The sequence below is a fragment of the Brienomyrus brachyistius genome, unplaced genomic scaffold (genome assembly GCF_023856365.1).
Source record: "Brienomyrus brachyistius isolate T26 unplaced genomic scaffold, BBRACH_0.4 scaffold62, whole genome shotgun sequence".
Lineage (NCBI taxonomy): Eukaryota > Metazoa > Chordata > Actinopteri > Osteoglossiformes > Mormyridae > Brienomyrus > Brienomyrus brachyistius.
Window position 1 is genome coordinate 70624 of NW_026042337.1, and position 23808 is coordinate 94431.

Genomic DNA, 23808 nt, shown 5'->3' on the forward strand with positions numbered 1-23808 from the left:
CTGAATTAGTGGTGCTGTGGAGTTCATGTAAACTGGGTTAACTGGGAAAAGCTATCAAGAATACTGTTCACCAGTCAGAGAAGTGCTGCAATGGTAGCTTTTTTCATTCATAAAAGCCTGCACTGGGGATTTTCATTCTCTGAGCAAAGATTTGGTTGAAACTGCCTTTCACAGCTAAGTGATATTTTTGCTGGACAATATGCATGACAGCTCATAAGTCATTTTTATTGAGTGTCTATAAAGTCATGGCCTTTGTGCGTGAAGTCTTCAGTTACAAGTGCTCCCCTCAGATTTTGACCGCGTCTCATTGGCTGAGCTAAAGTCATGTGACACCTGAATGACATCTTAGCTGGCTCATTGATCCTGTTACTGGACAAAACTTGGTGGCAGGATTGGTTTTGCAGACATCCAGCCACTAGAAATTGGGGCTTGAAATATTCACCAGTTAAAGTCTGACTCAGTATTGTTTTATGTGCATATTTCTCCTGGCTGCCTCTTCGAATTTAAAAAACGAACAAGAATTACCAGTACTTGAAACATGAATGGTATGTGCCGGACACATATATAAACAATTGTAGTCTTTTTCAAGACCAGGAACTGAAAAAGCGGTTGAATTTATATCGCACTTCATCCTAACTATTTCTCTCCCCATTGGGAAAACAATTTCCAGATAAGATTTGACCCAATCCAAAGATGAGGAAAACCAGCATTTTGAGGAATCCTGCCCAGTGCATTTTAGTTGTTTTGCGGTTGATAAATTGTCCGTGATCATCTGGCTCGTTGAGCTGTGTGAGAATCAGACGGACTCCCGTTGACATTCTTAGAGAAACTTTATTAAAAAGGATTTTTTTTTTTCTCCACAGTAGTAAAGATTCGGCAACTATAGTATAAAAATAAAATAAAAAGTTTACACCTCAAAATTTGCAGAATCACAAATGTTTCAAATAAAAGGGATATATAAAATGGGCTATTAAAGGCAGTTCTTAAAAATGTTGACGGTTTTGATTTAATCAGTGACAGAAATGGTGAGGTTCCCATCTTTGGTGAACAGGGGCCCAGACAGAAACATGTCAACACATAAATCTGCAATCGCAAAAACCCCAGAACGCATTCAGAATTTTCTAGAACAATGTTCGATTCGTGTTGCCTTGAAGTACAAAAGAAAAGTGACAGTAATACTGGACAGGTAGACATTAAGATTTTACAGTTACTTTAAAACACTGCATGGACAGTTCTGGCTCTCTGGGGAAGGGGACCAATGCTTTGACTAGATGACCATATATGGTGAAGTCAAAGGTGTGGGCGGGATCACGACTCATAGATCAGAATTGCAGACCCCAATTCTAGTAGGTAATCAATGGGGAATAGCTTGCCAAAAAAAAAACGGTACTTGGAATGTTTTTCCACCAATAAAGTGACTCAAATAGCAGGAAAACACACACACACACACACACACACACACACACACACACCCAACCAAAGAGAAACGCGCACAAATCACAAAACCAAAAATACGTGCAGGAGGAGAGAGGCTTTGCGGGAGTCTTTGGTCACAACATGGCGAGGCAGAGAAGCAGCTACAGGACGCTGTTCAGAGGGGCGAGGCACGACAGCTGAGGCAGGGGCCTTCATGTGGGTCTCCTTGGTGTGACTGGAGCAGTTGGAGGGGAGGTACTCCTTCACTGCTCAGGATTATTTTGGGTTTCTACAAGCAGCTCTGGTCTGAGGCACTCAATGGGACATTGGATGTTCTGCAAGAGAGATAGCAGGTAGGACACTTGAGCGTGACAAAGCATCTACTAAACATACTAATGCATGTAAAAGAGAGGAAAGAGTCCCCAAGAGTCAATCTTAACAGACGAATTGGGAGTTTTGGGTATTTGGGAGTGAGAAAGCTAGGCTGGCAGGCAGTAAATTTACCATTTTGCGTAGGATATTTTCCCTGTAGCGGTGGAACGTATCAGAGTTCACCGGTTGCACCAGGATTCCATCCACGTTTCCGCCTGGCCGTCTACAGTTCTCGCAGCGCCATCCCTGGTGGGTGGGGGAAGCAGGGTAAAAAAAAAAATCAACCAATTGGAGCCCTGGTGCAGGCAGAACCCCATGCTGATAAAATGACCCTGCCCTCTAGTGGTATGGAGGACTCCTTACCTGCTGTCCACCATGGCAAGTGCAAGTGCAAATGGCCCCCAGATACTCTTTCTGCCACTGGTTCCCCACGCGGTACACCTTTCCTTCATCGTAGCAGGTAGACTCGTCTGTGACGCATTCGGAGTTAAGCAGCAGTCATTAAGTGGCATCGTTAAGCGCGTACTGTTACACGGCGGTGACCGCTGCAGCAGAACTTACGTGGTTCGCATTTGAACTCGCCCTTTCCATTACCCAGGCAGGTGCAGCTCATCATGTGACCATCCTCAGCCTGGCGGTCCCACTTCTCACCAATGCGGTAGCTGTTACCACCGTCATGGCACCACTCTTAGAAAGGGCGAGAGGTGGGGGCAAGGCACATTTAGGGCAATTGGGTGAAGCAGGTAGTGGGGCATTTTACTAAAGGGGGCACACTTACTCAATGCATTAATGAACCATTAATCGAGTGTTAGTTCATCATCAATCAAATATGATGGTTCATGTTTTCCATGCAAGAACTATATTGGCTAATTAACGAATTCATTAACTGTCAACTAACAGGCTCCTGAATGGAATACATGAACTGTCGTTATTAGTTAATAGTGAACAAACATGGTACCTGACACTTGGTTATTAGTTAATTAATGCATTAAGTACGCATGTACTAATACATTATTTGTGTCCTCGAATAGTGTGACCGAAATAAGATTAATTCAGTGGCACTGGATGAGATGCAAATACTTAGTAATAAATCAGTTACTACTGAAGTACAAATCATGAACAGCAATGAGAAAAGATGCATCGCGATTCATTAATGATGAATTAACATGAGATCCGTAATGCATCCAAGGGGTCTCCTAATACTTAGCTTGTGGTTATTACTTAAGTAACAGCATAATACTATATTATTTGTACCCCCTTAAGTAAAGGGTTACCATTAATACTTTAAGCAGTGCTTCACTCCCGAATGTTATTGGTGCAAAAAAAGAGGAGCTTTGGCATCAGAACAGCAACTGGCAACTGAAACCAGAAATCTACCACTTATTCTAGAAAATCACAGTGAATATAATAATAGAGCAGCTGCACTGGACAGAGCAGTGACTCACTGGACGAGTCGCATCTGAAATGGCCGCTGCCTAGACCCAGACATGTGCACCACAGCTTAAAGCCGCTGTCAGACATGCGCTCCCACTCTGCGCCCACGTCGTGGTAGGTGGCCGTGAAGGTGTCGTAGCACACGTCAGTGCTGGAAGCCACGCCCTCTGGAACTGCGTATTTCGTAAAGGGATTTGGTTAAAACAAACTGGCATTTGCCCACAGTCTACTGTGTAGTATCATTCTTTATATCAGTAAGCTGCTCTTAATGAGTCTGTACTGCGGATAAGCTCCTCTGAAATGGGTCTCTACCTGAGTTGCCTGCAGTGATAATCTCCTCAAGGATCTTGTGCTTGAGCGAACCCTTAAGGGCCTCCACAATGACGTTGTATGAGGCCCCTGAGGTCAGGCCGATGAGCGTGGCGCTGGTGGCCGTCCCTGGGAGACGCATCTGATGGAACGGCGGCGTAGGAGGCGTCAGAACATTGCTATTTTGCTCTCACCCATGTCCCGTGCAGTTTTTGGAAAGTCCCGACAAAAGCACTGCTCATGTTGTCAAACAAAACATCCCCCTCTGTGGTGGAACGAGCTACACATGGTCACTCAACACTGCTGAACTTCTGGCTCTTTCCAAGTGCTAGTGGCAATATTTCCTAATGTTTTGCAAGGGGGCTCACATCTCTCATGAAGGACTGGGCTTGTTCTGAGTTACACTTACTTGGAACATCTTCTCTTCGAGGTTGGTGCGGGGATAGCAGGACACGAAGTAGGCAGCGCTGTGCTGCAGTGGCCTCCAGGAGATGGTGGTTTGCGTTAGCGCTTGTTGAGGGATCCCTGTATCATTCTCTGCAAATGACAAAGGAAAGCCTGGCACCGGGTCCTCATCGAGCCGTACCACGGGTACGCGAACCCCGTCGGGGCCCGCCTGGGGCACGTAGACCAGTGGCTGGCGGCCGTGTGCTAGCGGGTGCTGCCCGTTGCCACCCAGGCTCTGGTACTCTGTGTAGATGTGCTGGCCGTGCTGGCCAGGGAGTTCTGGTCCACTGGTGCCCAGAAGCTGCACGTTGTTGTTTTCGAAATCGCTCGTGTCTTCGGGCACGTCGAGGACGCCAGGGCCAGGGAGGCGATGCACAGGGAGTTCAGGCACTGGAAGCTGCATGTCCAGTTCTAGCGAAGAGATGGGTTAGGAGCAAGCGGGTTAAAAGGGTTAGCCAGGTAGCCAGCGATGGATCCAGCGAGTCTACCTGACTGGTGGATCCATTCATTGGCTGCCACATAGGCTTGCTGTGCTTTCTTTTGAATCTCAACACCATTCAAAAGTCAGAGCATCATGAGGAGGCATCCTAAAGGCAAAGCCGTTGCTGGGGCAGTCTGGTTAAAAGCTTCGCTTTCCAGCAAAAACACTTTTCTTCCAGTGAAAGAAAAGATACAAACCTTTGTCTTATCACAGCAGGAGTGACACCGGGGATTTTACAGACTGTTTTTGTTAGTGTGTAGGAACGTGAATATTTAGTGCACTTACGGGTTGTGGCTTTGCCCACCAGGGCGACGCTGCTCTGCCCATTTTGCAAGGCAGTGATTCTGATGATGTACTCAGTGCCAGGTTTCAAACCTACGACCAAAACACTTGGTGAGATAGGAAAGAGCCTTTACATGAGCAGCTTTGTTACAGCACTAACATGGTGAATCCCCGAGCTCACACACCGGTGACTGTAGCATAGCTCATGCCAGCGTGCGGACGAGGAGTGAGCTCCTTGGGGGTTCCTCCCAACTCCTGGTAGGTGATGTAGTAGCCGGTGATGCGGGTTCGAGGAGGTTCCCAAGCAAATGAGATGCTGACGGGTGTCAGCGAGATGAAACGGATGTCGGTAGGAGGTTCCACCACTGGTTTAACTGTGAACATATTGTTACATATTGTTACATATTGTTACAAGCACTTTAACTTAGTCACTGGATTTCATTTTGGGAGAAACATTAATTAATTAATAATTTTGGCTACCATACATGAAAGGAAAATGTAACTGCAATAAGTCATGCAATCTCATCATTTCTGCACATCCAGTGGGGCGAAGCTTGTACCTGTAGTGGCAGTGAGGGTGAAGGGATCACTGCGAGAGGCTCCGTTCATTGTGTAGATCTGAATGACATAGCTGGTACCAGGCTGGAGACCTGAATGACAGTAATGGGGGTAGGAAAGGAAGAACGCTTAGCGGTCCTGTGTCAACTGACCAGGGGATTATGGCCATGGAATGACCATGTAGCCAGGGCATACCGGTGATGGTGTAGGCACGCTCTTGGGGCGGAACGGTCCACTGAAGGGGCAGATGGCCACCGCTGGAGGGCTTGGCTTCGATGAGATAGCCAGTGATGGTCTCAGTCTTTGAGCGCCATGTGAGAGTGATGGAAGAGTCTTTCACATCTGAGATACGCACACGCCGAGGGGGGCTGATATCTGTGCCAACAAAGGAGAGAATTTAAGAGGGAGCAGCACGTGGGCTTATGGGTGACGCCCTTAAATAGACCGGGTTACTAACAGTACCATGGTTGATACAACAGCAGACAGATGTCGATATGGGCCTATGACACAGACTTACGGTCCAGAGTTGTGATCTCCCCCCGGAGAGGACGGCTGGTGACGGTCTCTTTCAGAGCATAGACCTGGACCTCATATACTGTGCTGACCTGCAGGTGCAGGGAAAGCATCACAGAGTAAATCCACAGGAAATCCACAAGATGATGTCAGCATCGATGCTAGAAAGGACTGTTTTCCCCACCTTCTACATTTAAAGTACTGAGACAATAATATCTTTGGTTTAAATTTGATCACAGGGCCGTTCGGGAGTTTATATACTTTTATATACTATATACTTTTTGAAATTACTCTGGGGAAGGTTTCTGTTTGGCTGTTTTGCGTCATCTTGCTCTACATGTGGCACAAATGACACACGTGAGAACAAATTTGGGGATCACTGATCCCAGGGGGAAGGACCTCACTCAAGGGGACACTGGGCATGAACCAGCAACCTCCTGATGACAGGCACAGAGGCATAGCCCGCTGCGCCACACACGTCTATAATAGGGACACACTTGAAGAATTACCATTAGTCCTGGTATCACAACGTGGGTGGTATCTGGAGCCAGGTTGAACTCCTTGGGTGGTCCATTCCTGCTCTTTGGATTAACAACCACACGGTACCCAGACAGCTCTGCTTTGGGAGCTGCCCACGTGATCGTGAAGGTTGTGGGACCCACATGGGAAAACTCGAGGTGGGTGGGGGCAGCAATGGCTACATCGGGGGAGGGGGTAAGAACACGAGTAAGTGATCACACCCAACCACAGCAAAACAGCACACGACAAATTCCGCTTCTGAGAAGAATGAGCCTTGAGGCCATACCTGTGGCTTGTGTCCCCTCCAAGGGTGTGCTCAGCATTTGGTCGTGTACGGCGATAACTCTTATGGTGTATTCCGTCCCAGGGCGCAGGCCGTGCAGCTCAGCACTCTCGTCTTCCCCGTGGGGGGCAGGGTACAGCTCTCGTTCACCCTCCTCTGGACTAGAGTAAAACACCCTGTATGATGTTACCACCCCATCTGGGCTCTCCCAGCTGATCCTCATAGAGGTGGTTTCCACGTTGGAGAAGCCAAGGTCTTTGGGCCGGTCCACAGCTGTTCGGTAATAGGGGGGCAGAGGGGGTGGTCAGAAAAGAAACAGGGGCCAGACTCTCTCAGCTTTGATTTTGCATGTCCTATGTCCTAACATGTTGCGTTACTATGGGTTCGCTCACTTGTCACTGCAGTCTCAACCAATGGTGGACTCTCTCCATTCTGGCCCAGAGCATATACACTCAGCTCATACTCATTAGTGGGCATCAGGCCCGAGAAGGTGAATTCCGTCTGGTCTGCAACAAAAGAGGGGATTATTAGGACACTCCTGACCCCCACACAGAGCAATAGCTAGATACACAGTAAAGTGCTAGTCACCTATTTTTAATTCCTCAGCATTCATATATCCACCACATTCACCAAGGAAAATTCTGTTCTTACCAGGGGCAACCACCTCGGAAAAGGAGGGACCGTGACCACTCTTGGGGGTGCCTGTGACCCGGTATCCTGTGACGGGAGTTTGGGCGGGGTTCCAGCGCACTGTAATGGAGGTGTCTTTCACATCCGTCACCTCCATCCCCGAGGGAGCATCGACAGCTAAGGAAAAGGAACATGTGCACATCGTGTCACCTTACAGTAGAGTTTCCCCAATCTGGACCTCGGGAACCCTCAGACAGTCCATGTTTTTGCCCCCTCCCAGCTCCTGGTAGTGAGCAAAAATGTGGACTGTCTAGCAGGGAGCTGGGAGGGAGCAAAAATGTGAACTGTCTAGCAGGGAGCTTGGAGGGAGCCAAAATGTGGACTGTCTAGCAGGGAGCTAGGAGGGAGCCAAAATGTGGACTGTCTAGCAGGGAGCTGGGAGGGAGCAAAAATGTGAACTGTCTAGCAGGGAGCTTGGAGGGAGCCAAAATGTGGACTGTCTAGCAGGGAGCTTGGAGGGAGCAAAAATGTGAACTGTCTAGCAGGGAACTGGGAGGGAGCAAAAATGTGAACTGTCTAGCAGGGAGCTGGGAGGGAGCAAAAATGTGAACTGTCTAGCAGGGAGCTTGGAGGGAGCCAAAATGTGGACTGTCTAGCAGGGAGCTGGGAGGGAGCAAAAATGTGAACTGTCTAGCAGGGAGCTGGGAGGGAGCAAAAATGTGGACTGTCTGTGGGCCCCTGAGGCCAGGGCTGCGAAACACTGCTTTATAGTAATTACCTTAATGGGAAAAATAATCTGTATCTTACTGATCATTTAATTGGTTCAACCCAGCAGTGACAGAGCAAGATAAACCCACTTCAACAGGCTTCATAGTTTAAATGATCATATAAATGCTTATAGCCATGTTAAGAATGACTAGATGACCATGAACAAATAAATTGTGTACCAGTCTTGTGAGTGATGTGAATGGGTGTGCTGGAAGCTGGACTGTCCCCTCGTCCCGTCACGGCGTAAACCGTGATGGTGTAGGCTGTGCCGGGCCGCAGGTTCTGGATCGTGGCCGTCGACTGGGAGCCAGGGATGGTGAAATCCTTGGGCGCCTCGTGACCCCCTGAGGCATGCAGCATGGAGCACCAAGCGTGATTGACATGCCCGTCATCGACGACGCTGATGCTAGCGGCAGACCAAGGCGCACGGATATACCGACCTGACTTCCCGTAGGTGATCCTGTAGTACCTGACGGTGGCAGGAGGGGAATCCCAGCTGATGGAAATGCTTGTGGGTGTTGAGGAGACCACTTTGAGGTCAGTCGGGGCATCAGAGACTGCGAGAAGACAAACGACGGTTAAAATGGAGCAGAAACACTGGCGCAGGCAAGAGGGAGACAACAAAAGGTTCTTAACGAGACTTCCTCATCTAAAAGCTGTTGCTTAATAAAAATAAAAATAACTGATTTTAAAAAAATTAAAAAGGAGGAACTGTGTAAAACTAAGGCTTTTTTAATACACTACACTTTTTAACGAGCATTGAGAATCTCATACTAGTGGCCTGGCGACCGGTGAGGGGCAGACTCTCCACATGACCGCTCCTGGCATAGATGTTAATGATATATTCCGTCTCGGGTGCCAGGCCTGTCAGGGTGAAGTGGTTCCGAGTTGGAGGCAGCCGCTCTTCCTTGGCACGGCCGCCGCTGGCCATCTGATAGCGGATTCGGTAGCCGCTGATTAAGGCTCGAGGGGCCACCCAGTGAATGGTGAAGGAATTGGTGAACACCTCTGAGAAGTCCAGACCAGTAGGGGAGTCCAGTGCTAGAGAAGAACAAGAGGCTTTAGGTTCTCCGTCAAACATACCCCATGAGGGGAGCGATTACAGCTCCGGGTGTCTGGAGCGGATTTCCCAGAAAGTAAGGCGCACCTGTTCTCTGAGTTCCTGTAACCGGCAGACTTTCACGGCCTTCGTAGATGTATACCACACTCACAAAGTACTCCGTGTTTGGTAGCAGGTCTGGAAAAACAGGAGTTAGGTCAGGTCAGGTTTGAGCAAGAAAATGCGGTAACACTTTGCTTAAAGCTAGCATTTATAATGCACTATAGTTACCTTTATAATGCATTATAATGGGCGACTTATGAATTAAGGATGCTCTGTACTGCATTACGAAGGTATCTATAGTGGATTATAGATGATAGTTTCATAAAGCCTTTATACTGCACAATAAACATGGCTATATTGTGTTGTGCCTTTTTATTCAATTTTATAACCATGTTTATAATGCTTTATTAATGTATTATAATGTGTTATGAATGTGTTCATAGATTCTTATAGACATGGTATTCATAGAAGGTGTGAGCTTGGAGTCTTTTCCTGGAAACTCAGGGTAGAAGGTCGGGGACTCGGCTGCCAGTCCACCGCAGGACAAATACACTTATACAAATTGGTAATTTAGAGAAACCATTTTACTTAAAGCATGTTTCTGGACTGCAGGAGAACAGGAGTACACTAATGAAACCCTCAACTTACTCCTTCTGGTTATTATTAACCCTCTGGGGTCTAAGGGTAGGGAACACACTTTCACTGACTGGGGCATGGTCACACATTTCATTCAATATCATAAACTTAATTCAAGGCAAATAAATTGGTTCTTATATATTTGTTTTGGCATTACACTTATTCTTATTTTAACATACTTTGTAAATATGTCAGATTTATGTGAAGTTTGTAATTTGACATCAAAGTATAGAAATTGCAAAATGCAGTTTGGAACACTTGCAGTAACATTGTAAAAGTACATAGTAAGTAATGGTGGCAGTTTGTTTTGATCCCAGATATCTGATCACCAAAGTCTTGGCTACATGAAGATGACTAAATGGTGCAGTTGCAACATTCAGCTGGATAAATAAATTAGAAAAACTGAACTCATGTCACTATTTCTGGCTCCTTTCATTGAATACGTAGCAACTTTCATGTGTATGAATGAGCCATTCACACCTGGCCACACACCCCCCCCCCCCCCCCTTTTATGTCGCTGATGGGGATGTATCCGGATCGCGTTTCACCATTGCGCTGCTCATCTAATTACCATGCGAATGCGATTTGAATACGCGGAAATGCGACTATTTAGAATGCGAATAGCGATATTCAGGTTAGGGCGGCACTACACGCCCCCCATGCAGGTCAAACAAAGAAAGGTTTACTTTTTAGCAGATTTAACCTAATTGTTTTGTTGTTGCGCGTGTGCTCACCACGCAGAATGATGCTGTTGTCCCCGCGGACACGATGTTCTATGATGTTGTCGACGTTGTTGCTCGGATGGTAATGGACGTCAAAGTGGGTGATGTCTCTGGGTTTGGGCACAGACGGGACGGTCCAGGTCACCTTCATTGTGTCTGGGCCCACCTCGTCAAATGTCAGTTCGGCGGGAGCAGGAATAGCTAAAGGAGAGAAGTCATAGGCGGCATTAGGTTAAGCGTTAGGAATCGGCCTGTCTGTTCAACATCACGCCGGCGTGGGGGTCAACGTGGCAAGAGAAAAACAGCAAGAGATCCGGCAGTGATTACGGAATTCCCGGCACCTGGAACAAACTACATGTTCCCAAAGCAGTACCAGATTCCCAAACGAGGAAATCACTCTTAGTCTGGGTCTCATCTAAAACACCACCGTGTCACACGTTCCCACAACTTGGTAAAGTCTATGCATACTGGCTCCGGTGAAGGGTTACAATCCTGTTATAGCATTGGGATTGTGTATGAAGTAATAATGATCTGCATATACAGGTATGGGGGCGGCATGGTGGTGCAGTGGTTAACACTGTTGCCTCACACCTTTGGGACCCGGGTTCAAGACTCTGCCTGGGTCATGTGTGTGGAGTTTGCATGTTCTCCCCATGTCATCGTGGGGTTTCCTCCGGGTACTCCGGTTTCCAAAAACATGCTGAGGCTAATTGGAGTTACTAAATTGCCCGTAGGTGTGAGTGTGTGAGTGTGCCCTGCGATGGGCTGGCCCCCATCCTGGGTTGTTCCCTGCCTCGTGCCCATTGCTTCCGGGATAGGCTCCGGACCCCCCGCGACCCAGAAGGATAAGCGGTTTGGAAAATGGATGGATGGATGGATGGATGGATATACAGGTACTAGTGGTGCATTGCCTCCAATAAATCCAATCTAAACACCCAACCCTTCATAAATCCAAGAGTGGCTATTCACCGGTATGCTGTGTGTGCGTGATGGGCTCGCCCTCTCCGCCCTCGGTGACAGTGGTAACACTGATGTCATAGTTGACGCCAGGCTCCAGGCCGCGCACTGTGAAATAGTCCTTCGTGGGCTCCACCATGTCCTCGTAGATAGGGATGCTCTCCCCCGCGGCCACCACCGTGATGCGGTAGCCCATGATGGAGGTGTGGTTCAGCGGAGTCCACCTCAGGCCGATCGTGGTGTCGGTGACGTCCACGAAGCTGAGATCAGTAAGCTGAGGGACATCTAGAGGGGAAGGGGGGGGGCGCATTAGGGACAGGGAACCGCACGTTAACGCGGAGGAACAAGGTCACTGCTGGTCTGACACGCCGTGGGACGGAAAAATCAGGGAACATTCTTAGATGTCAGAAGAGTACAGGCGCCCTCTGGGTTACAATGGTCCATGTTATGTTATTTCACCTTTACATCGGGAATGATTATTCAATAAATTACATGAGATATTCATCACTTTGTTATAAAATAGGCTTTGTGATAATGACTTTGTCCAACTGTGGGCTAATGTAAGTGTTCTAAGCATGTTTAAGCTAGGCTAGGCTAGGATGTATGTTAGATTAGATGTACTGTACTAAAATACATTTTCGTCTTACGATGGGTTTATCAGAATGTCGCCCCATTTTAACCTGAGGAGAGGCTGCATATGCATGGCATCATTTGAAGATTGTTGAAAGTAGAAGGAGCTTTAAGTCCTTTAGAGCCGTCTTACCTGGGGTGACTAAGGTGGACACAGGCACGCTTTTCATGCGGTCCTTCAGCGTAAAGACACTGACATTGTACTCCAGGCCAGGGGTGAGGTTCTCCAAAACGCAGGAGTTCTTCTCCGGGCTCACGAACTCCTCCAGGGAGTTACTGCTCTGGTCACTGGTTGGGGTGCAGGTCACATGGTAGCCTGTGATGCCTGGGAGAAAATATCGACAGTCACATGGTGATGCTCCATGCAGGGCAAAATGACGAGCTTCTGGGCGTCTTCTACCGCAACGCGTATCGCAATGGGCACACATCGCGGACGGACGCGATTTCAGAAAGATTTAAAAATAATAGAGATTTCATCATTTAAAATAAGACACTGCTTAGGGTGCAGTTTCATAACTAGAGACAAAAAAAGTAACTCATCCATATGATAAGATGAGTTTTGTGTTTGTAGGTATATGCTTCATCCTCGTGCACTGCATGCAGTGAAATGGCCGCAGTAACACATGGATTCATAATGAAAGATAAGAAACACACTTTAGATTTATTTATTTTTGGAAAGGGGCGTACCCCCTGTCCCCCCCATGTCCAACACACCTGAACAGACATACTAACTAGCCAACGAAAATACGAGACTTAAACCCAGACCTAAGACCCCCCCCACACTTGTTCACAGATCTATGTGAACTCTTTACACCATTCCTCTTCCACTTTTCATTTTGACATATTTCTGTCTGGTGCTATAAAATCGATCAACTGGACACTCCTGAGCCACCTGGTTCCCAAACGAGCACTTGCTTCCCTCCAGTCTGTCCTCCAAAGACACACTGTCCAATGGGAAAAGGCAGCCGTGATGATGTTCAAGTCGCATGGCAAGACTGTGTGGGTGGCGGACAGGGTGGACAGTCAATATTTACCGGGAGTCTCGGCGTCGGTCCACTGGACTGTCAGGCCACCGGTGTCTCGTTTGGGTGTCACAGTCAGGTCGGTGGGCGGGGACAGGGCTGTGAGGGGGAGTGAGGGGGAGTGAACATGACAAGTAATTGTTAGTCTCTCTAGTGCCGTGACACTGTTCACCTGAGGGACTGATGTCCGGGTTAGATGTTTATGGTCGCATGAATGTAATAATGTCCGTACTAAAATGTTTGCCATAAAACCATACAATTGTTTTTAATTAATAGCTGAATAATATAAAACATATTTTCCTACCTACACCAATGACTGGTCCCCTAAAGGCCCAGATTTTTATAGTTGCTACTTACGTGTGACAACGCGACGTGTGATTGGGGTGCCTTGCTCTTGGCCATTGATAACGGGCTGGATACTATAGGTGTACTCAATGCCGGGGGTCAATCCGGAAACGTAGATGGTGCCGGAGTCTGATGTTGCGTCCCTGGGGGCCTCGCCACCCAGACTCGGCCTCACCGTCAGCTGGGGTACGGGATAGGTGGGATGTTAGCGACGCTACTGAGGCAACCCGGGTTGCATAGGCTGTTTTAAGTATGAAACTTAAAAAGACCAAAACAGAAACTCGTTAGGAGCAGCTGAGTTACCTTGTATCCAACTTTGCGCTCTGGACTCCAGGAGATGGTTATTGAGGTGCTGGTGATGTCAGTAGTGAAGCGTGGGGCATTTCTCATGGGTCGGCCTGAGGGTAGGAAATAAACCTGCTTTAGTCCTGTGACGCACAGCTCAGAGAGCTATTTATTATATCCTTAGCTTCTATCCTATTTGTTATATCCTTAGCTTCTATCCTATTTATTATATCCTTAGCTTCTATCCTATTTATTATATCCTTAGCTTCTATCCTATTTATTCTATCCTTAGCTTCTATCCCATTTATTCTATCCTTAGCTTCTATCCCATTTATTCTATCCTTATGGCTTGTGAGTGCTCTAAGCTTTTCAAGTAGACTCACCAGTGATGAAGGTGATGTTGACACCCTCACTTAACACACTGTCCTTCTCGGAATGCAGTGTGACGGTATACTGGGTATCTGGCCGTAGGTTCAGCAGGGTGTACCGGGACAGACGCGGGGGAATCTTCAGCTGCTTGACATTGGAGCCTTCCAGGCTCAGGAACAGGCGGTAGCCTGAGATGGTGGCACGTGGAGGACCCCACATAATCACGGCACTGCTCTCAGTCACATTTCTGTACCCAACATTAGTGGGTGTGTCCAACTCTGAGGGGAAAAAAGAGTGATGAGATGTGAAGTGAGCAGGCCTTGGGGAAAAAGCCTAGAAGCATTCCATAAGATGAGGCTACTGAGTATTGACTACTGAACAGCTAATAGGAGATGCTAAAGATGTGATCTCCCCAATGATTCGCCTGGTTGTCACTCACTTGTTGCGTGTTCTCCAATCAATGGCTTGCTCTCTGCCCCACTTCTGACAGTGTATACGTGAACGCGGTAGAGGGTGCCAGGCTTGAGTGAGGTGACCTCTACGTATGTGTTACGCGTCACAGTCAGCTGGAGCTCTTGTGATTGGGGACCGTCACGCCTCACGGGGGTGACAGTCACGCGGAAGTCCGGCACCTCTCTCAGAGGACTTCTCCACCAGATGATCATTTTCACGTCAGTCACATCATAGAACTCCAGGTCTGTCGGGGATGGGACCACGCCTGTAGGAAAGAAGTGGGCAAATGTCAAGCCTAACATGCTGGTGGGGGGGTCAGCAGTCAAAAACGGCAGGTACAATGCTTGAACTAGATGTCTGATTGGCTACACCCCCCCCCCCTAAATCCAGTACAATGACCTGCAATAACTTAAGACCAAAAGACTGAAGCATAGTTTCATCCATTACATGCACATTGTTCCAAATCAGATCTGTACTACTACCCATATCACATAAACAAGAAAATAAAGACTCCCTGCCCATGAGGGAACAGGAACATTTGCTTCAGTTCAGTGGTCTTTTAGAAGCTTATGAAAAACTAGATTGAATCCCCTCTTTCAACTGAATAGAAAACAGAGCCGTCATGCTCTGGAAAAGGGCTTCAAGGCCAAAGCTGTCGGTAAAGAGTTCTCAGGCAGCAAGGAACGAGGTGCATGACGAGTCAGCTGGAATGCCATTACAGTATGTAAGTATGTAACTGTATGTAAATTCAGTATGTAACTGAATCCCTCATTGCAAGCCAAGACAACTGCAAAACCTGTATCATGCCTTCTGAAGCATTTAATGAAGTCGATCGTCAGCAAGAATTTTTTTCCTCCCTGGTTTCCTAAGCTCTTCCTTTTGCAGAAATCTTAATCTGGATGCATTTAGGAAGTTCGAGTGGGAAAATGCTAACGGAAAGCTGAGGGTTCGAGAGGGCACAAATAGGATGTTTGATGGTGGAAGCGAGTACAGCTCATCAGAATCATCAGTTTGTACCTGTCTTAGGTTCGCCGGTACTGTTGACTTGCACAAAGAGAGGCTTCGTCTCCCCATCTTCCTCTACAGTGTAGATACTGACATTATATGTAATACCAGGTATCAAGTCATCCAGGGTCACTGAGGTAGCAGTTTCGGGCAGAAGGATATCTCTCCCTCCCTCCTGTGAGCTCCCACCAGGAGTGTACACCACACGATATCCTAAACAAACAGATTTGGTGAGAAGTTTCTCCGTGGAAAATCACTGGCTTGCCTGGGGCAAGTGGTCAACTCTGCATTACCTGTGACGGGTTCCAAGGGCTTAGACCAGGTTACCCTAATGGTGGTCCCATCAACCTCCTCAACCTCCTCAATCTCATAATGTGTTGGCATACCGGTACCTGGGGATGAGTGATCAGCATTGGTTTAAGTAAACCCGATTTCCTGAACTCAGTCTGGCAGATATTTCTAATTTTGATGTGGTTAATTTTAGGAAAATATAGAGTTTACAGACAAAGCCTGAGAGGTGAGAATGCGTTGGTTTAGACACGCACAGATGCTGGGAGAAGGAAGCTGAAAAGAGTAAGGCTTAAGAGGAGGTGTATAGATGTGGTGAGAGAGGACATGCAAGTGGTTGGTGTGAAAGATGAAGATGCAGAGGACAGGAAGAAATGGAAACAGATGATTTGCTATGGCGACCCCTAATGGAAGCAGCCGAAAGAAGAAGAAGAATTTTAGGAGAATGTATTATGGATGGAAAGACTTTGGAAGAATGATTCAAGGTTTAAGAGATCAGACACTGGACACTTCAGGGCGGATGATAGGGATGTTGAGGTGTACCTGTTTCTGGTTCACCAGCGGTGTTGATCTGTATGAAGAGAGGTTTGCTCTCCGCATCCTCCTCTACAGCGTAGATGCTGATGTTGTACGTAAGTCCAGGTTTCAAGTCACCAAGAGTGACTGAGGTTGCAGTGTCAGGCAGAGTGACTTCTGAGCTCTCACCCTCTATTGATGGAGTGTACACCACACGATACCCTAAATAGACAACGACAGGGGTTTGATGAGTAGGTTTCCATGGATATCAATGACTTTTCAGAGCATAGTGGTCGACTCAGTCTTACCTGTGATGGGTGCCAAAGGCTTAGACCAGACAACTGTGATGGAGCTCTCATCCACTGCAGTAACTTCAGGATTAGTTGGAGTATCAGGAACTGTGGGAAGAGTGTCTTCATTACCATTTCACAGAAAAATTTCTGGAACTCAGGCTGACAGACCTTGGTTCTAGCATGAATTTTAGGATAACGTTATAATATGAGTGGGAAGACTTTGAAGGAAAAGTTCAAGGTCTGACAGTACAGATGTTGGACATTATGGGGTGAATAGGAATGTTGAGGTGTACCTATCTCTGGTTCACCAGTGGTGTTGATCTGTATGAAGAGAGGTTTGCTCTCCACATCCTCCTCTACAGCATAGATGCTGACGTTATACGTAAGTCCAGGTCTCAAGTCACCAAGGGTCACTGAGGTTGCAGTGTCAGGCAGAGTGACTTCTGAGCTCTCACCCTCTACTGATGGGGTGTACACCACACGATACCCTAAACAGACAACAGGGATTTGGTGAGCAGGTTTCCATGGAAATTAGCGACTTGCCAAAGGATAGTGCTTGACTAAGTCTTACCTGTGATGGGTGCCAAAGGCTTAGACCAGACAACTGTGATGGAGGTCTCATCCACTGCAGTAACCCAGGGGTTAGTTGGAGTATCAGGAACTGTGGGAAGAGTGTCTCCATTACTATTTCACAGAAAAATTTCTGGAACTCAGGCTGACAGACCTTGGTTCTAGCATGAATTTTAGGAGAGTGTTATAGGTATGAGTGGGAAGACTTTGAAGGAAAATTCAAGTTTTGAGAGAGCGCATGCTGAACACTTCAGGGTGAATGACTGGAATGTTATGGTGTACCTGTCTCTGGTTCACCAGCAGTGTTGCCCTGTAAGATAAGAGGTTTGCTCTCCGCATCCTCCTCTACAGCGTAGATGCTGATGTTGTACGTAACTCCAGGTCTCAAGTCACCAAGGGTCACTGAAGTTGCAGTGTCAGGCAGAGTGACTTCTGAGCTCTCACCCTCTATTGATGGGGTGTACACCACACGATACCCTAAACACACACAACGACAGGGGTTTGGTGAGGTTTCCATGGAGATGAATGAGCTTCCATTGGATGGATGGTAAAATATGCCTCACCGGTAATGGGAGACAGGGGCTTAGTCCAGATGACTGTGATGGAGGTGTCATCCACTGCAACAATTTCAGGATTGGCAGGAGTATCAGGACCTGGGGGAAAAGTGTCATAAATATAGGTACAGATTTCTTGAACTCCGTCTGGCAAAGACCTTAGTTTTTAATATAAATTTTAGGAGAATGTTATAGGTATGAGTGAGAAGATTTTGGAAGAAAGGTTCATGGTTTAAGAAATCAGATGCTGGACACTTCAGGGCAGATGATAGGGATGTTGAGGTGTACCTATCTCTGGTTCACCAGCGGTGTTGATCTGTATGAAGAGAGGTTTGCTCTCCGCATCCTCCTCTACAGCGTAGATGCTGATGTTGTACGTAAGTCCAGGTCTCAAGTCACCAAGAGTGACTGAGGTTGCAGTGTCAGGCAGAGTGACTTCTGAGCTCTCACCCTCTATTGATGGAGTGTACACCACACGATAACCTAAATAGACAACGACAGGGGTTTGGTGAGTAGGTTTCCATGGAAATCATTGACTTTTCAGAGCATAGTGGTCGACTAAGTCTTACCTGTGATGGGTGCCAAAGGCTTCATCCAGACAACTGTGATGGAGGTCTCCTCCACTGCAGTAACTTCGGGATTAGTTGGAGTATCAGGAACTGTGGGAAGAGTGTCTCTGTTACCAATTCACAGAAAAAAATTCTGGAACCGAGGCTGGCAAACCATGGTTTCGACACAAATTTTAGGATTATGTTATAGGTATGAGTGGGAAGACTTGGGAGGAAAGGTTAAAGGTTTGTGTTAGCGGATGTTGAACAAAAGGTTTAAGAGATCAGACACTGGACACTTCAGGGCGGATGATAGGAATGTTGAGGTGTACCTATCTCTGGTTCACCAGCGGTGTTGATCTGTATGAAGAGAGGTTTGCTCTCCGCATCCTCCTCTACAGCGTAGATACTGATGTTGTACGTAAGTCCAGGTCTCAAGTCACCAAGAGTGACTGAGGTTGCAGTGTCAGGCAGAGTGACTTCTGAGCTCTCACCCTCTATTGATGGAGTGTACACCACACGATACCCTAAATGGACAACGACAGGGGTTTGGTGAGCAGGTTTCCATGGCAATCACTGAGTTCCCATAGGATTGTGGTTGACTAAGTCTTACCTGTGATGGGTGCCAAAGGCTTAGACCAGACAACTGTGATGGAGCTCTCATCCACTGCAGTAACTTCAGGATTAGTTGGAGTATCAGGAACTGTGGGAAGAGTGTCTTCATTACTATTTCACAGAAAAATTTCTGGAACTCAGGCTGACAGACCTTGGTTCTAGCATGAATTTTAGGATTATGTTACAGGTATGAGTGGGAAGACTTGGGAGGAAAGGTTAAAGGTTTGTGTTAGCGGATGTTGAACAAAAGGTTTAAGAGATCAGACACTGGACACTTCAGGGCGGATGATAAGAATGTTGAGGTGTACCTATCTCTGGTTCACCAGCGGTGTTGATCTGTATGAAGAGAGGTTTGCTCTCCGCATCCTCCTCTACAGCATAGATGCTGATGTTGTATGTAAGTCCAGGTCTCAAGTCACCAAGAGTGACTGAGGTTGCAGTGTCAGGCAGAGTGACTTCTGAGCTCTCACCCTCTACTGATGGAGTGTACACCACACGATAACCTAAACAGACAACGACAGGGGTTTGATGAGCAGGTTTCCATGGAAATCAATGACTTTTCAGAGCATAGTGGTCGACTAAGTCTTACCTGTGATGGGTGCCGAAGGCTTTGTCCAGATAACTGTGATGGAGGTCTCCTCTACTACAGTAACCCAGGGGTTAGTTGGAGTATCGGGAACTATGGGGAAAATGTTTCCATTATCAATTTATAAAAAGGTGGTTTGCTGACTTCTGGCAGAGACTGACAGATCTCCTTCATTTTGATATGATGAGCTTTAGAAGACTGATAAAAATTTGTGCGAAAAATGTGAAGGAAAGGCAGTTGATGTGTGAGCATGAATGTTAGGGAGGCTTGTCAGAGACATCAGGAGATCTAACCTGTCTGAGGTTCGCTGGCAGTGCTGATCTGCAGGAAGAGAGGCTTGCTCTCCCGGTTCCCTTCTACAGCGTAGATGCTGATGTTGTACGTAACACCAGGTGTCAACTCACTCAGGGTCACCGAGGTATCAGTGTCAGGCAGAGTGAGTTCAGTGCTGCCACCCTCTATTGAGGGACTGTACACCACACGATATCCTGAAGACACAAACCGAGGATTGCTAAGGAAGATCTCCATGGAAACCATCAGCATGCTACGGGCAAGTGGTCATGTATGGCTCACCAGTGATGGGTGCCAGGGGCCTAGACCAGACCACTGTGATGGAGGTCTCATCTATTGCGGCAACCTGATAATTAGTCGGGGTATCAGGAACTGCAAAAGAAATGTCCGCGTTATCATTCATGACTGAGAGTATCGTTGGACTCTAGGTTATTGGCGGCGAATCCTTAAGGTACAAAAGATTTTCTAGATTGGATGCAGGAGCTCACCAGTGGTCTGGGACGTGGTGAGGATGAGCTTGGGCTCTCCATGGACTGGCACCTCGTACACGTTCACCGTGTACTTGCGGCCAGGCAGCAGCTCCTCGATATTGACAGACGTAGCAGTCTGTGGGAGGTCTTGAAGACAAGGTACACACAACATGATGCTTATTAAATGCAAGAACCATGGAGAATGAATAAGATGTACCATTCAGGTTGGAAAAACCCAAATATGTTGTATATTGATGTAGGATAATAGGGGTGGAGACACTGCTGTGTATCAGTAAGGGCCAATCTTTACATTTTCAGAATTGGACTTACTCAAGATCATGGGCTTTGCTCCTTCCTCACTGAGCTCGTACTCAACTCGGAAGCCTGACACCATGTCCGAGGCAGACACCCAGGAGATGACGAAGCTGCTGGAGGTAATCTCGGTCACAGACTCGGAGATGTCCACCACAGGCGGTGGTGGTGTGGTCTCACCTTCCCAGGCTTCCACTGGATAAGGACAAGAGACCGGCTGAGTCAATGCTGAGGAGAGTAAAGGCACAAAATGCTACAATATCCTCATTCACTCTTACTGCTCATCCCACAATCTCAAACCCCTACGGGAGAGCGGGGAGTTGGAATGCTCATCAGACGGGTGAGGTGGGGGCAGACACTCACGGGAACCTGAGGTCGTGGTGAAGTCGAAGCGGGTAACTTCACGGCGGCCACTACGAAGGATGCTGACCAGCTGACCCTCATAGGTGATACCTGACTTGAGCCCAGCAATGGTGTAGGAATTGAGGTGGCCGGGAATAACAACCTCCTTCCAGGAAATGCGGGTGTTTTTCTGTAAGGATTCCCAAGCAAAGCCAGAGCATCGTTCCATAAGCAGCTGACTCACTGAGCAGAAATACATCACAATCCGTGCTGCTGTGCATCAGCAGCTTATCTGCCTCAGGCTGATGGATCTGCTCCAAAAATCAAGCCATACCCTCTCAAAAAATTTGCCCGTGTGGATCTTGACATCTAACTGACTGTTTCCACTGGTCTTTAACCGCATAAACTCATGGCAATTTCCAGAAACTGTAATGGTCTTACGGCAGGAGGACAAACTTTAGCCAATATAAAGCATGCCTTCAAATTGAAACAGTAAAAATGCATTATTTACTCAATAATTAGCTATCAATAATCAAATCAATGTAAAGACAGACAGGTGAGATACAGAAACTGACTGACCGGCCTCCACTTCAGGCGGTACTCCACAACATGGGCAGAGGGTGGTGTATTCCACTGGACTGGGTGGGAATTGGGCTGATTTCCAGTCTCTGTGATGATCACCTGGATGGGTGCATTGCCTCCTGGGATGGGAAGAAGACCCACCAATCAGAAGGGGACCACTTTCCAGACCCGATATCCCCCCCCCCCCCCCCACACGCACACCATGTGAAATAGTGGAGTGTTACAGAATACACATCAAAATATATGCAAGTGGATTATTGCAGGTTAAGCAAGCGTACAACTGCAAACCCCACTGAGATCATAACCAGCTACTTTCAAAGTACTTCTTAATGACACAATGCCCTTCCTCACTCAAATGCAGGTGTTAAACTACATTAACAGGAGTCATATTTGATAAAGGCTTCTGATTTTGCATGCCCGGGTGCTTATGGTCTGCCACATGGTTCTCATTATCACAGGCCCTAAGCCTTCTCAGTGGCAGCTTTCTGCAGCAGGAAATGAGAGACCTCAACACCTCACTGAGCCCCAGCATACAGACGAAGCTGCACCCTCACCCTCATTGTCATGCAGGCTTCTAATCCAATCACACGGAGGGCCCGCATAAAAGGATTACACCAAATGGTGACATCATGATCAATTAGGTAGGAAGGTGTCATCAAATAAAATCTGCAGCGATTTTTAGGACGACTCGGTGTCAGTTTGACTGCTTATCGTGATTCTCCGGCACACGAGGGACGCATCTTAAATCACCAACAATTGGCAGAGCTGGCCTTCACAAAATCTGCTCTCAATTTCTGTTCATTACTGCCAAGAAGTCCTGGCCTCACATCCAGATGGCAGACGGCATTGCACCCCCCTTAGTCAGGCATGACTTTCCAGCATTCACCCCCCCCCCCCCCCCCCACACACACACACACCAGACTCCCAGCCAACAGCTGTATGTCATTTCCTGCAGTCAGGCAGCTGCATGTGGACATTCTCCACTTGACACTTAAAAAATCTAGGACAACATAATAGAATTAGTGTAGAATAAGTGCTTTCGGTTTGGAGTAAGTTTTTGCACAGTGCCTTCCAAGGTTAACTCATCCAAACTTTTTGTAGTCATGATCCATGTACGGGGAGAAAAGTGGCAGAAATTAACTACACCGAAGGAAAAAGGTAAAACCAAGCCCAACAATCCCAGCAGCCCACCCCTATAAACCAAAAGGCGGCAGTACAAACTAATTAAGGGGGGCAGGGAAGAGTGCGACACATCATAGGGTGAAAAACCGCAAAGCACAGCAGTTATCAAAGCTCCTTCACACAATTTCCTTCTGGATAATAAAAGTTTTCGGATTCTGATTCCGTAGATAGGTGAAGAAAGGGAGGGGCCTATCGTTATAGAAGCAGCCAATCAGATCGCACGAGGGCAGGCAGTCCAGGCAGGTGGGGCTCCACCACCGGACAGACATTTTTTTTTTTTTATTGCGGAACAAGACGTTCTGTATGGAAACCGAGTTCCAGCCGTGTGACGCAGAACACCAAACGGACGTGGTAGTGGTCACCGAGCCCAATGCGTCAAGCCGTGACTTACCATGGTAAGACTGCTGCGGTTCACAGCTCAGCTCCCCGATGCCATTGCCATAGCAATAGCATTTGTATGGGATGCCCCGGATGACTTTATCCCAAGATTCTCCGATCTGGTAGAACGCCTTAGTCTCTGGCTCCTGGCATTGGTCTGGGGGGCGGAGTTTGGGGGCGTGGTTAGAGCGGCAGCAGCAACTCATGCTTGATTCACACAGAATCACCGAAGAACAGTTTGCAGCCCAGCTTCATGAGCTTTAGTCTCCCAGGTAACAAGCACCGTGCACATCCTTACAAAACACAGACGAACAGAATCACATGACAGACTGACCAATGGCGTCGCACTTCCAGCGGCCGCGGCCCAGACCAAAGCAGGTGCAATTCATGACGTAGCCCTCCTCGTGCAACTTGTTAAAGGTCTCATTCACTTCGTACGTCTGCCCATCCAGGATGCACTGGTCTGGCATGGGGGACGACAAACATCAGTAACATCACGATGACATTACAACTGTCTAGCCCCCGTACCGGTTTAACCACCCCTCCCCCACCAACCTCTGAGCTGAGAGAAAGCGATGCAGTTCCATTCGCCGCGTCCGTTCCCCGTGCACGTGCAGCGCATCATGTGGCCCAGGACGTCGTGGCGCTTGTCCCACTGATCTCCCACACGGTACATCACGCCCTCACTGGTGGTGCACACTTCCTCGTGAGCTGCAGAAACCAGGTGGGGAGATTCTGAGTCA

At 47.6% G+C, this 23808-nt stretch overlaps 1 protein-coding gene across 31 annotated transcripts in view; it reads right to left on the reverse strand.

Moving 5' to 3' along the window:
- Window positions 1-811: 811 nt before the first annotated feature.
- Window positions 812-23808, reverse strand: part of LOC125725157 (fibronectin-like) — a 28624-nt gene continuing 5627 nt past the window's right edge. The window contains exons 10-60 of one of the 31 annotated variants that reach the window (XM_049001816.1): window positions 23621-23776; window positions 23400-23528; window positions 23079-23222; window positions 21503-21624; window positions 20945-21113; window positions 20600-20776; window positions 20288-20416; window positions 20082-20171; window positions 19802-19996; window positions 19512-19601; window positions 19231-19425; window positions 18921-19010; window positions 18640-18834; window positions 18329-18418; window positions 18048-18242; window positions 17769-17858; window positions 17488-17682; window positions 17207-17296; window positions 16929-17123; window positions 16651-16740; window positions 16370-16564; window positions 15832-15930; window positions 15551-15751; window positions 14520-14798; window positions 14095-14358; window positions 13730-13824; window positions 13439-13607; window positions 13094-13180; window positions 12193-12384; window positions 11442-11714; window positions 10485-10673; window positions 9160-9249; window positions 8787-9053; window positions 8453-8569; window positions 8192-8356; window positions 7266-7421; window positions 7007-7120; window positions 6618-6887; window positions 6322-6509; window positions 5817-5904; window positions 5495-5674; window positions 5302-5391; window positions 4927-5115; window positions 4745-4834; window positions 3941-4068; window positions 3535-3673; window positions 3234-3395; window positions 2350-2475; window positions 2152-2258; window positions 1921-2034; window positions 812-1751 (exon numbers count right to left, since the gene is read on the reverse strand). In XM_049001816.1, the coding sequence (XP_048857773.1) occupies window positions 1680-1751; window positions 1921-2034; window positions 2152-2258; window positions 2350-2475; window positions 3234-3395; window positions 3535-3673; window positions 3941-4068; window positions 4745-4834; window positions 4927-5115; window positions 5302-5391; window positions 5495-5674; window positions 5817-5904; window positions 6322-6509; window positions 6618-6887; window positions 7007-7120; window positions 7266-7421; window positions 8192-8356; window positions 8453-8569; window positions 8787-9053; window positions 9160-9249; window positions 10485-10673; window positions 11442-11714; window positions 12193-12384; window positions 13094-13180; window positions 13439-13607; window positions 13730-13824; window positions 14095-14358; window positions 14520-14798; window positions 15551-15751; window positions 15832-15930; window positions 16370-16564; window positions 16651-16740; window positions 16929-17123; window positions 17207-17296; window positions 17488-17682; window positions 17769-17858; window positions 18048-18242; window positions 18329-18418; window positions 18640-18834; window positions 18921-19010; window positions 19231-19425; window positions 19512-19601; window positions 19802-19996; window positions 20082-20171; window positions 20288-20416; window positions 20600-20776; window positions 20945-21113; window positions 21503-21624; window positions 23079-23222; window positions 23400-23528; window positions 23621-23776 (7721 nt within the window). In that variant the 3' untranslated portion in view covers window positions 812-1679. Of the gene's footprint in view, window positions 1752-1920; window positions 2035-2151; window positions 2259-2349; window positions 2476-3233; window positions 3396-3534; window positions 3674-3940; window positions 4390-4744; window positions 4835-4926; window positions 5116-5301; window positions 5392-5494; window positions 5675-5816; window positions 5905-6321; window positions 6510-6617; window positions 6888-7006; window positions 7121-7265; window positions 7422-8191; window positions 8357-8452; window positions 8570-8786; window positions 9054-9159; window positions 9250-10484; window positions 10674-11441; window positions 11715-12192; window positions 12385-13093; window positions 13181-13438; window positions 13608-13729; window positions 13825-14094; window positions 14359-14519; window positions 14799-15550; window positions 15752-15831; window positions 15931-16369; window positions 16565-16650; window positions 16741-16928; window positions 17124-17206; window positions 17297-17487; window positions 17683-17768; window positions 17859-18047; window positions 18243-18328; window positions 18419-18639; window positions 18835-18920; window positions 19011-19230; window positions 19426-19511; window positions 19602-19801; window positions 19997-20081; window positions 20172-20287; window positions 20417-20599; window positions 20777-20944; window positions 21114-21502; window positions 21625-23078; window positions 23223-23399; window positions 23529-23620; window positions 23777-23808 lie in introns of all 31 variants that reach the window. The other 30 variants (XM_049001806.1, XM_049001814.1, XM_049001813.1 and 27 more) reach the window with 30 other exon arrangements.